Below are 12,981 nucleotides of genomic sequence, written 5' to 3'. Positions count from 1 at the left end.
ACTAATGCTGACAGAAACCGAAGAACTTGAACCACTTGATCTTTGTGATGAGGAAGAAGATCCACTGCTTGAACTTTGTGATGACAGACTGACTGAACTTTCTTCTGAAGAACTAAAGCTGTCAGAACCCGAAGAACTTGAACCATTGGAACTTGGTGATTCTGAAGAAGATCCACTGTTTGAACTCTCTGAAGACACACTCACCGAGCTTTCCTCTGACGAACTTAAATTATCAGAAGAAGAAGAACTTGATCCACTCAAACTTTGTGATGTTGAGGAAGATCCACCGTTTGAACTTTGTGAAGACAGAATGACTGAGCTTTCTTCTGAAGAACTAAAGCTGTCAGAACCCGATGAACTTAAGCCACTGGAACTTGGTGATAATGAAGATAATCCACTGCTTGAACTTTCTGATGACACACTTACTGAGCTTTCCTCTGACGAACTAAAATTGTCAGAAGCAGAAGAACTTGATCCACTTAAGCTTTTTGATGTTGAGGAAGATCCACTGCTTGAAAATTGTGATGAATCACTGACTGAGCTTACATCTGAAGAACTAAAGCTGTCAAAAGCTGAAGAACTTGAACCACTTGATGATCTCTGTGATGTTGAAGAAGATGCACTGCTTGAACTTTGTGATGACACACTGACTGAGCTTTCTTCTGAAGAACTAAAGCTGTCAGATAAAGAAGAACTTGATCCACTGGAACTTTGTGATGTCGAAGAAGATCCAGTGCTAGAACTTTGTGATGGTGAACTAGAACTCTCCACAACAAAAGATGATCCACTGCTTGAGCTTTGTGCTGATGAAGAAACGACAGAGCTTGAACTTTGTGCTGAAGAACTAAAACTTTCCACTGATGAAGATTCAATGCTTGAAGATCCTGTTGAAGTAACTAAGTTGTCCACGCTAGTAGATGGCACACTTAATGAGCTTTCTTCTGAAGAACTCGTGCTGACAGAAACCGAAGAACTTGAACCACTTGATCTTTGTGATGATGAAGAAGATCCACTGCTTGAACTTTGTGATGACAGACTGACTGAGCTTTCTTCTGAAGAACTAAAGCTGTCAGAACCCGAACTACTTGAACCACTGAAACTTGGTGATTCTGAAGAAGATCCACTGCTTGAACTTTGTGATGACAGACTGACTGAGCTTTCTTCTGAAACACTAATGCTGACAGAAACCGAAGAACTTGAACCACTTGATCTTTGTGATGAGGAAGAAGATCCACTGCTTGAACTTTGTGATGACAGACTGACTGAGCTTTCTTCTGAAGAACTAAAGCTGTCAGATCCCGAAGAACTTGAACCACTGGAACTTGGTGATTCTGAAGAAGATCCACTGCTTGAACTCTCTGAAGACACACTCACCGAGCTTTCCTCTGACGAACTTAAATTATCAGAAGAAGAAGAACTTGATCCACTCAAACTTTGTGATGTTGAGGAAGATCCACCGTTTGAACTTTGCGAAGACAGAATGACTGAGCTTTCCTCTGAAGAACTAAAGCTGTCAGAACCCGATGAACTTAAGCCACTGGAACTTGGTGATAATGAAGATAATCCACTGCTTGAACTTTCTGATGACACACTTACTGAGCTTTCCTCTGACGAACTAAAATTGTCAGAAGCAGAAGAACTTGATCCACTTAAGCTTTTTGATGTTGAGGAAGATCCACTGCTTGAAAATTGTGATGAATCACTGACTGAGCTTACATCTGAAGAACTAAAGCTGTCAGAAGCTGAAGAACTTGAACCACTTGATGATCTCTGTGATGTTGAAGAAGATGCACTGCTTGAACTTTGTGATGACACACTGACTGAGCTTTCTTCTGAAGAACTAAAGCTGTCAGATAAAGAAGAACTTGATCCACTGGAACTTTGTGATGTCGAAGAAGATCCAGTGCTAGAACTTTGTGATGATGAAGTAGAACTCTCCTCAACAAAAGATGATCCACTGCTTGAGCTTTGTGCTGATGAAGAAACGACAGAGCTTGAACTTTGTGCTGAAGAACTAAAACTTTCCACTGATGAAGATTCAATGCTTGAAGATCCTGTTGAAGTAATGAAGTTGTCCACGCTAGTAGATGGCACACTTAATGAGCTTTCTTCTGAAGAACTCGTGCTGACAGAAACCGAAGAACTTGAACCACTTGATCTTTGTGATGATGAAGAAGATCCACTGCTTGAACTTTGTGATGACAGACTGACTGAGCTTTCTTCTGAAGAACTAAAGGTGTCAGAACCCGAACTACTTGAACCACTGGAACTTGGTGATTCTGAAGAAGATCCACTGCTTGAACTTTGTGATGACAGACTGACTGAGCTTTCTTCTGAAGAACTAATGCTGACAGAAACCGAAGAACTTGAACCACTTGATCTTTGTGATGAGGAAGAAGATCCACTGCTTGAACTTTGTGATGACAGACTGACTGAGCTTTCTTCTGAAGAACTAAAGCTGTCAGAACCCGAAGAACTTGAACCACTGGAACTTGGTGATTCTGAAGAAGATCCACTGCTTGAACTCTCTGAAGACACACTCACCGAGCTTTCCTCTGACGAACTTAAATTATCAGAAGAAGAAGAACTTGATCCACTCAAACTTTGTGATGTTGAGGAAGATCCACTGTTTGAACTTTGTGATGACAGACTGACTGAGCTTTCTTCTGAAGAACTAAAGCTGTCAGAACCCGAAGAACTTGAACCACTGGAACTTGGTGATAATGAAGATAATCCACTGCTTGAACTTTCTGATGACACACTTACTGAGCTTTCCTCTGACGAACTAAAATTGTCAGGAGCAGAAGAACTTGATCCACTTAAGCTTTTTGATGTTGAGGAAGATCCACTGCTTGAAAATTGTGATGAATCACTGACTGAGCTTACATCTGAAGAACTAAAGCTGTCAAAAGCTGAAGAACTTGAACCACTTGATGATCTCTGTGATGTTGAAGAAGATGCACTGCTTGAACTTTGTGATGACACACTGACTGAGCTTTCTTCTGAAGAACTAAAGCTGTCAGATAAAGAAGAACTTGATCCACTGGAACTTTGTGATGTCGAAGAAGATCTTTGTGATGATGAACTAGAACTCTCCTCAACAAAAGATGATCCACTGCTTGAGCTTTGTGCTGATGAAGAAACGACAGAGCTTGAACTTTGTGCTGAAGAACTAAAACTTTCCACTGATGAAGATTCAATGCTTGAAGATCCTGTTGAAGTAATGAAGTTGTCCACGCTAGTAGATGGCACATAATGAGCTTTCTTCTGAAGAACTCGTGCTGACAGAAACCGAAGAACTTGAACCACTTGATCTTTGTGATGATGAAGAAGATCCACTGCTTGAACTTTGTGATGACAGACTGACTGAGCTTTCTTCTGAAGAACTAAAGCTGTCAGAACCCGAAGAACTTGAACCACTGGAACTTGGTGATTCTGAAGAAGATCCACTGCTTGAACTTTGTGATGACAGACTGACTGAGCTTTCTTCTGAAGAACTAATGCTGACAGAAACCGAAGAACTTGAACCACTTGATCTTTGTGATGAGGAAGAAGATCCACTGCTTGAACTTTGTGATGACAGACTGACTGAGCTTTCTTCTGAAGAACTAAAGCTGTCAGAACCCGAAGAACTTGAACCACTGGAACTTGGTGATTCTGAAGAAGATCCACTGCTTGAACTTTCTGAAGACACACTCACCGAGCTTTCCTCTGACGAACTTAAATTATCAGAAGAAGAAGAACTTGATCCACTCAAACTTTGTGATGTTGAGGAAGATCCTCTATTTGAACTTTGTGATAACAGACTGACTGAGCTTTCTTCTGAAGAACTAAAGCTGTCAGAACCCGAAGAACTTGAACCACTGGAACTTGGTGATAATGAAGATAATCCACTGCTTGAACTTTCTGATGACACACTTACTGAGCTTTCCTCTGACGAACTAAAATTGTCAGGAGCAGAAGAACTTGATCCACTTAAGCTTTTTGATGTTGAGGAAGATCCACTGCTTGAAAATTGTGATGAATCACTGACTGAGCTTACATCTGAAGAACTAAAGCTGTCAAAAGCTGAAGAACTTGAACCACTTGATGATCTCTGTGATGTTGAAGAAGATGCACTGCTTGAACTTTGTGATGACAAACTGACTGAGCTTTCTTCTGAAGAACTAAAGCTGTCAGATAAAGAAGAACTTGATCCACTGGAACTTTGTGATGTCGAAGAAGATCTTTGTGATGATGAACTAGAACTCTCCTCAACAAAAGATGATCCACTACTTGAGCTTTGTGCTAATGAAGAAACGACAGAGCTTGAACTTTGTGCTGAAGAACTAAAACTTTCCAGTGATGAAGATTCAATGCTTGAAGATCCTGTTGAAGTAATGAAGTTGTCCACGCTAGTAGATGGCACACTTAATGAGCTTTCTTCTGAAGAACTCGTGCTGACAGAAACCGAAGAACTTGAACCACTTGATCTTTGTGATGATGAAAAAGATCCACTGCTTGAACTTTGTGATGACTGACTGATAGAGCTTTCTTCTGAAGAACTAAAGCTGTCAGAACCCGAAGAACTTGAACCACTGGAACTTGGTGATTCTGAAGAAGATCCACTGCTTGAATTTTCTGAAGACACACTCACCGAGCTTTCCTCTGACGAACTTAAATCATCATCAGAAGAAGAACTTGATCCACTCAAACTTTGTGATGTTGAGGAAGATCCACCGTTTGAATTTTGTGATGACAGACTGACTGAGCTTTCTTCTGAAGAACTAAAGCTGTCAGAACCCGAAGAACTTGAACCACTGGAACTTGGTGATTCTGAAGAAGATCCACTGCTTGAATTTTCTGAAGACACACTCACCGAGCTTTCCTCTGACGAACTTAAATCATCAGAAGAAGAAGAACTTGATCCACTCAAACTTTGTGATGTTGAGGAAGATCCACCGTTTGAATTTTGTGATGACAGACTGACTGAGCTTTCTTCTGAAGAACTAAAGCTGTCAGAACCCGAAGAACTTGAACCACTGGAACTTGGTGATAATGAAGATAATCTACTACTTGAACTTTCTGATGATACACTTACTGAGCTTTCCTCTGACGAACTAAAATTGTCAGAAGCAGAAGAACTTGATCCACTTAAGCTTTTTGATGTTGAGGAAGATCCACTGCTTGAAAATTGTGATGAATCACCACTGACTGAGCTTACATCTGAAGAACTAAAGCTGTCAAAAGCTGAAGAACTTGAACCACTTGATGATCTCTGTGATGTTGAAGAAGATGCACTGCTTGAACTTTGTGATGACACACTGACTGAGCTTTCTTCTGAAGAACTAAAGCTATCAGATAAAGAAGAACTTGATCCTCTAGAACTTTGTGATGTCGAAAAAGATCCAGCGCTAGAACTTTGTGATGATGAACTAGAACTCTCCTCAACAAAAGATGATCCACTGCTTGAGCTTTGTGCTGATGAAGAAATGACAGAGCTTGAACTTTGTGCTGAAGAACTAAAACTTTCCACTGATGAAGATTCAACGCTTGAAGATCCTGTTGAAGTAATGAAGTTGTCCACACTAGTAGATGGCACACTTAATGAGCTTTCTTCTGAAGAACTCGTGCTGACAGAAACCGAAGAACTTGAACCACTTGATCTTTGTGATTCTGAAGAAGATCCACTGCTTGAACTTTGTGATGACAGACTGACTGAGCTTTCTTCTGAAGAACTAATGCTGACAGAAACCGAAGAACTTGAACCACTTGATCTTTGCGATGAGGAAGAAGATCCACTGCTTGAACTTTGTGATGACAGACTGACTGAGCTTTCTTCTGAAGAACTAAAGCTGTCGGAACCCGAAGAACTTGAACCACTGGAACTTGGTGATTCTGAAGAAGATCCACTGCTTGAACTCTCTGAAGACACACTCACCGAGCTTTCCTCTGACGAACTTAAATTATCAGAAGAAGAAGAACTTGATCCACTCAAACTTTGTGATGTTGAGGAAGATCCACTGTTTGAACTTTGTGATGACAGACTGACTGAACTTTCTTCTGAAGAACTAAAGCTGTCAGAACCCGAAAAACTTAAACCACTGGAACTTGGTGATAATGAAGATAATCCACTGCTTGAACTTTCTGATGACACACTTACTGAGCTTTCCTCTGACGAACTAAAATTGTCAGAAGCAGAAGAACTTGATCCACTTAAGCTTTTTGATGTTGAGGAAGATCCACTGCTTGAAAATTGTGATGAATCACTGACTGAGCTTACATCTGAAGAACTAAAGCTGTCAAAAGCTGAAGAACTTGAACCACTTGATGATCTCTGTGATGTTGAAGAAGATGCACTGCTTGAACTTTGTGATGACACACTGACTGAGCTTTCTTCTGAAGAACTAAAGCTGTCAGATAAAGAAGAACTTGATCCACTGGAACTTTGTGATGTCGAAGAAGATCTTTGTGATGATGAACTAGAACTCTCCTCAACAAGAGATGATCCACTGCTTGAGCTTTGTGCTGATGAAGAAACGACAGAGCTTGAACTTTGTGCTGAAGAACTAAAACTTTCCACTGATGAAGATTCAATGCTTGAAGATCCTGTTGAAGTAATGAAGTTGTCCACGCTAGTAGATGGCACACTAATGAGCTTTCTTCTGAAGAACTCGTGCTGACAGAAACCGAAGAACTTGAACCACTTGATCTTTGTGATGAAGAAAATCCACTGCTTGAACTCTGTGATGACAGACTGACTGAGCTTTCTTCTGAAGAACTAAAGCTGTCAGAACCCGAAGAACTTGAACCAGTGGAACTTGGTGATGATGAAGAAGATCCACTGCTTGAACTTTGTGATGACAGACTGACTGAGCTTTCTTCTGAAGAACTGAAGCTGTCAGAACCCGAAGAACTTGAACCAGTGGAACTTGGTGATTCTGAAGATGATCCACTGCTTGAACTTTCTGAAGACACACTGACCGAGCTTTCCTCTGACGAACTTAAATTATCAGAAGCAGAAGAACTTGATCCACTTAAGCTTTTTGATGTTGAGGAAGATCCACTGCTTGAAAATTGTGATGAATCACTGACTGAGCTTACATCTGAAGAACTAAAGCTGTCAAAAGCTGAAGAACTTGAACCACTTGATGATCTCTGTGATGTTGAAGAAGATGCACTGCTTGAACTTTGTGATGACACACTGACTGAGCTTTCTTCTGAAGAACTAAAGCTGTCAGATAAAGAAGAACTTGATCCACTGGAACTTTGTGATGTCGAAGAAGATCTTTGTGATGATGAACTAGAACTCTCCTCAACAAGAGATGATCCACTGCTTGAGCTTTGTGCTGATGAAGAAACGACAGAGCTTGAACTTTGTGCTGAAGAACTAAAACTTTCCACTGATGAAGATTCAATGCTTGAAGATCCTGTTGAAGTAATGAAGTTGTCCACGCTAGTAGATGGCACACTTAATGAGCTTTCTTCTGAAGAACTCGTGCTGACAGAAACCGAAGAACTTGAACCACTTGATCTTTGTGATGAAGAAAATCCACTGCTTGAACTCTGTGATGACAGACTGACTGAGCTTTCTTCTGAAGAACTAAAGCTGTCAGAACCCGAAGAACTTGAACCAGTGGAACTTGGTGATGATGAAGAAGATCCACTGCTTGAACTTTGTGATGACAGACTGACTGAGCTTTCTTCTGAAGAACTGAAGCTGTCAAAACCCGAAGAACTTGAACCAGTGGAACTTGGTGATTCTGAAGATGATCCACTGCTTGAACTTTCTGAAGACACACTGACCGAGCTTTCCTCTGACGAACTTAAATTATCAGAAGCAGAAGAACTTGATCCACTAAGCTTTTTGATGTTGAGGAAGATCCACTGCTTGAAAATTGTGATGAATCACTGACTGAGCTTACATCTGAAGAACTAAAGCTGTCAAAAGCTGAAGAACTTGAACCACTTGATGATCTCTGTGATGTTGAAGAAGATGCACTGCTTGAACTTTGTGATGACACACTGACTGAGCTTTCTTCTGAAGAACTAAAGCTGTCAGATAAAAAAGAACTTGATCCACTGGAACTTTGTGATGTCGAAGAAGATCCAGTGCTAGAACTTTGTGATGGTGAACTAGAACTCTCCACAACAAAAGATGATCCACTGCTTGAGCTTTGTGATGATGAAGAAACGCCAGGGCTTGAACTTTGTGCTGAAGAACTAAAACTTTCCACTGATGAAGATTCAATGCTTGAAGATCCTGTTGAAGTAATGAAATTGTCCACGCTAGTAGATGGCACACTTAATGAGCTTTCTTCTGAAGAACTCGTGCTGACAGAAACCGAAGAACTTGAACCACTTGATCTTTGTGATGATGAAGAAGATCCACTGCTTGAACCTTGTGATGACAGACTGACTGAGCTTTCTTCTGAAGAACTAAAGCTGTCAGAACCCGAAGAACTTGAACCACTGGAACTTGGTGATTCTGAAGAAGATCCACTGCTTGAATTCTCTGAAGACACACTCACCGAGCTTTCCTCTGACGAACTTAAATTATCAGAAGAAGAAGAAGAACTTGATCCACTCAAACTTTGTGATGTTGAGGAAGATCCACTGTTTGAACTTTGTGATGACAGACTGACTGAGCTTTCTGCTGAAGAACTAAAGCTGTCAGAACCCGAAGAACTTAAACCACTGGAACTTGGTGATAATGAAGATAATCCACTGCTTGAACTTTCTGATGACACACTTATTGAGCTTTCCTCTGACGAACTAAAATTGTTAGAAGCAGAAGAACTTGATCCACTTAAGCTTTTTGATGTTGAGGAAGATCCACTGCTTGAAAATTGTGATGAATCACTGACTGAGCTTACATCTGAAGAACTAAAGCTGTCAAAAGCTGAAGAACTTGAACCACTTGATGATCTCTGTGATGTTGAAGAAGATGCACTGCTTGAACTTTGTGATGACCCACTGACTGAGCTTTCTTCTGAAGAACTAAAGCTGTCAGATAAAGAAGAACTTGATCCACTGGAACTTTGTGATGTCAAAGAAGATCTTTGTGATGATGAACTAGAACTCTCCTCAACAAAAGATGATCCACTGCTTGAGCTTTGTGCTGATGAAGAAACGACAGAGCTTGAACTTTGTGCTGAAGAACTAAAACTTTCCACTGATGAAGATTCAATGCTTGAAGATCCTGTTGAAGTAACTAAGTTGTCCACGCTAGTAGATGGCACACTTAATGAGCTTTCTTCTGAAGAACTCGTGCTGACAGAAACCGAAGAACTTGAACCACTTGATCTTTGTGATGATGAAGAAGATCCAATGCTTGAACTTTGTGATGACAGGCTGACTGAGCTTTCTTCTGAAGAACTAAAGCTGTCAGAACCCGAACTACTTGAACCACTGAAACTTGGTGATTCTGAAGAAGATCCACTGCTTGAACTTTGTGATGACAGACTGACTGAGCTTTCTTCTGAAGAACTAATGCTGACAGAAACCGAAGAACTTGAACCACTTGATCTTTGTGATGAGGAAGAAGATCCACTGCTTGAACTTTGTGATGACAGACTGACTGAGCTTTCTTTTGAAGAACTAAAGCTGTCAGATCCCGAAGAACTTGAACCACTGGAACTTGGTGATTCTGAAGAAGATCCACTGCTTGAACTCTCTGAAGACACACTCACCGAGCTTTCCTCTGACGAACTTAAATTATCAGAAGAAGAAGAACTTGATCCACTCAAACTTTGTGATGTTGAGGAAGATCCACCGTTTGAACTTTGTGAAGACAGACTGACTGAGCTTTCTTCTGAAGAACTAAAGCTGTCAGAACCCGAAGAACTTAAGCCACTGGAACTTGGTGATAATGAAGATAATCCACTGCTTGAACTTTCTGATGACACACTTACTGAGCTTTCCTCTGACGAACTAAAATTGTCAGAAGCAGAAGAACTTGATCCACTTAAGCTTTTTGATGTTGAGGAAGATCCACTGCTTGAAAATTGTGATGAATCACTGACTGAGCTTACATCTGAAGAACTAAAGCTGTCAAAAGCTGAAGAACTTGAACCACTTGATGATCTCTGTGATGTTGAAGAAGATGCACTGCTTGAACTTTGTGATGACACACTGACTGAGCTTTCTTCTGAAGAACTAAAGCTGTCAGATAAAGAAGAACTTGATCCACTGGAACTTTGTGATGTCGAAGAAGATCTTTGTGATGATGAACTAGAACTCTCCTCAACAAAAGATGATCCACTGCTTGAACTTTGTGCTGAAGAACTAAAACTTTCCACTGATGAAGATTCAATGCTTGAAGATCCTGTTGAAGTAACTAAGTTGTCCACGCTAGTAGATGGCACACTTAATGAGCTTTCTTCTGAAGAACTCGTGCTGACAGAAACCGAAGAACTTGAACCACTTGATCTTTGTGATGAAGAAAATCCACTGCTTGAACTCTGTGATGACAGACTGACTGAGCTTTCTTCTGAAGAACTAAAGCTGTCAGAACCCGAAGAACTTGAACCAGTGGAACTTGGTGATGATGAAGAATATCCACTGCTTGAACTTTGTGATGACAGACTGACTGAGCTTTCTTCTGAAGAACTGAAGCTGTCAGAACCCGAAGAACTTGAACCACAGGAACTTGGTGATTCTGAAGATGATCCACTGCTTGAAATTTCTGAAGACACACTGACCGAGCTTTCTTCTGACGAACTTAAATTATCAGAAGCAGAAGAACTTGATCCACTTAAGCTTTTTGATGTTGAGGAAGATCCACTGCTTGAAAATTGTGATGAATCACTGACTGAGCTTACATCTGAAGAACTAAAGCTGTCAAAAGCTGAAGAACTTGAACCACTTGATGATCTCTGTGATGTTGAAGAAGATGCACTGCTTGAACTTTGTGATGACAAACTGACTGAGCTTTCTTCTGAAGAATTAAAGCTGTCAGATAAAGAAGAACTTGATCCACTGGAACTTTGTGATGTTGAAGAAGATCCAGTGCTAGAACTTTGTGATGATGAAGTAGAACTCTCCTCAAAAAAAGATGATCCACTGCTTGAGCTTTGTGATGATGAAGAAACGCCAGAGCTTGAACTTTGTGCTGAAGAACTAAAACTTTCCACCGATGAAGATCCAGTGCTTGAAGATCTTGTTGAAGTAATGAAGCTGTCCACATTTGTTGATGACAGACTGATTGAACTTTCTCCTGAAGAACTAAGGCTGTCGGAAACCGAAAAACTTGATCCACTTGAACTTTGAGATGTTGATGATTTATCGCTTGAACTTTGTGATGATATACTAATTGAGCTTTCTTCTGAAGAACTAAAGCTGTCAGAATTCGAAGAAATTGTTGCACTTAAACTTTGTGATGTTGAAGATTCACTGCTTGAACTTTTTGATGAAGGACTGACTGAGCTTTGTTCTGAAGAACTGAAGCTGTCAGAAACCGATGAACCTGAACCACTTGAAATTTTTGATGTTGAAGAAGATCCACTGCTTGAGCTTTCTTTTGTTGAACTGATGCTATCCACAGCTGAAAAAGAATTGTTGCTTGAACTTCGTCCAGAGGAACTAATGCTGTTAACATCTTATGACGGTCTTGTGTTTGAACTGTCTATTACGGAACTAGATCTGGGATTCTGTGAAGATTCATTGCTTTAACTTTGTCCAGAGGAACTAATGCTGCTCATATATGAAGATGGTCCTATGTTTGAGCTGTCTATCTCGAAAGTAGAGCTTGGATGATAGTAAGATCCACTGTTTGAACTATGAAAGATATTATTTTAAGCAAACTAAAATTAAAGTCCTTTTGAGTGTTAAAATGAATATTTGATGGTTTGATTTCAAGGAGTGTTAATGATGAATATTGTACGAGTATATTGCTTTACCAGGGAATAGAAATCAATTTACTTGAACTTGCTGAGCTCGATGACGAGAAGGCTGATGTACTAAGAGCCTGGTTTGTTATAGTTTGGCTTGATGCACCTGGAGATGATGCATTAATTGAAGTCGATCGTAATCTTGATATTCCATATCTACTCACAGGCGTGATAAAATTCTGTCTTAAGCTGGCTATTTATTGAATTCAATAAAAGAAAAAATGCAAGGTATGCAAATTTGTTTTCTTATTATTTCCAGTGAACTTCAGTATCCGTTTCTATTTTTTTTTTTTTTTTTTTTGACCTGCAAAGGAATCCTTAATTTCTTTAACAAAAGGAGATACCCTTGGGCTCACACATATGCAATTTTAAGTTTCGACTTGTTGAGCCGATGTACCGTGTTTTAGAACTGGAACAACAAAATTTGTATACTATGTTTGAGCTTAAGAGATCAGGTAGCCTATGCTTACGTCTAAACAAAGATTCAATAGTATATGTATTAACAAAAATAAATCTATAGGTTAAATCTGGAGTCGCGATTAAAGTCTGTTACAGAATTGTTAATACTTTCCTAACCTGATAGCTTATATGACCTTCAAAAGGTAGTTTAAGATACGTGACAAGCTTTTCCTCAGTTCTCTTATCCTTATTGCATAATCTATTACATAAAAACTGTTTCATATGCTTCTCAAATAATGCTACTGGATATCCATATGATGTAAAATATTCGTTTAACCTATTAATCTCCATATCAAAATTGATCCAATTACTACATAAACAAAAGTTTCTATATAATAAAGTTTTAATATAATTGACATTCTATATATATATTAGGAACAAAAGATGTAAAATTGAGCCCTAAGCCAGCAAAAGTTTTTTTTTTTTTCCTGTATACATCTGTGACTAAACCATAATCACTCTTTTTAACTAACGCATCTAAAGAAGAATGATTATTATTTTCTATAGTTTTTATTAGCTTTTTATAAATAACCTTCTATTTCACTTTGCATAAATGACTAGGAAACTAGAATTTACTTTAATTAGAATTGTGTGGATCAGGCAGGTTTGATAGATGTCTGTTGTTAGGACTAGGGTATATAAGAAATGTTTC

The 12,981-nt window shown here is 39.5% G+C and overlaps 1 protein-coding gene across 1 annotated transcript in view; it reads left to right on the top strand.

Moving 5' to 3' along the window:
• LOC123508658 overlaps nucleotides 1-11,652 on the top strand; it is a 17,757-nt gene extending 6,105 nt beyond the window's left edge. The window contains exons 2-7 of the mRNA XM_045262503.1: nucleotides 1-3,248; nucleotides 3,289-4,509; nucleotides 4,627-6,624; nucleotides 6,666-7,736; nucleotides 7,862-11,148; nucleotides 11,320-11,652. The exon at nucleotides 1-3,248 is cut by the window's left edge and continues 2,098 nt beyond it. Coding sequence (XP_045118438.1) covers nucleotides 1-3,248; nucleotides 3,289-4,509; nucleotides 4,627-6,624; nucleotides 6,666-7,736; nucleotides 7,862-11,148; nucleotides 11,320-11,652 — 11,158 coding nt within the window. The remainder of the gene's footprint in view (nucleotides 3,249-3,288; nucleotides 4,510-4,626; nucleotides 6,625-6,665; nucleotides 7,737-7,861; nucleotides 11,149-11,319) is intronic.
• The last annotated feature ends 1,329 nt before the right edge of the window (nucleotides 11,653-12,981 follow it).

Source organism: Portunus trituberculatus, chromosome 25 (assembly GCF_017591435.1).
Source record: "Portunus trituberculatus isolate SZX2019 chromosome 25, ASM1759143v1, whole genome shotgun sequence".
Taxonomy (NCBI): domain Eukaryota; kingdom Metazoa; phylum Arthropoda; class Malacostraca; order Decapoda; family Portunidae; genus Portunus; species Portunus trituberculatus.
The sequence above is the reverse complement of the archived record's forward strand: the minus strand, read 5'-3'. Positions and strand labels throughout refer to the sequence as shown.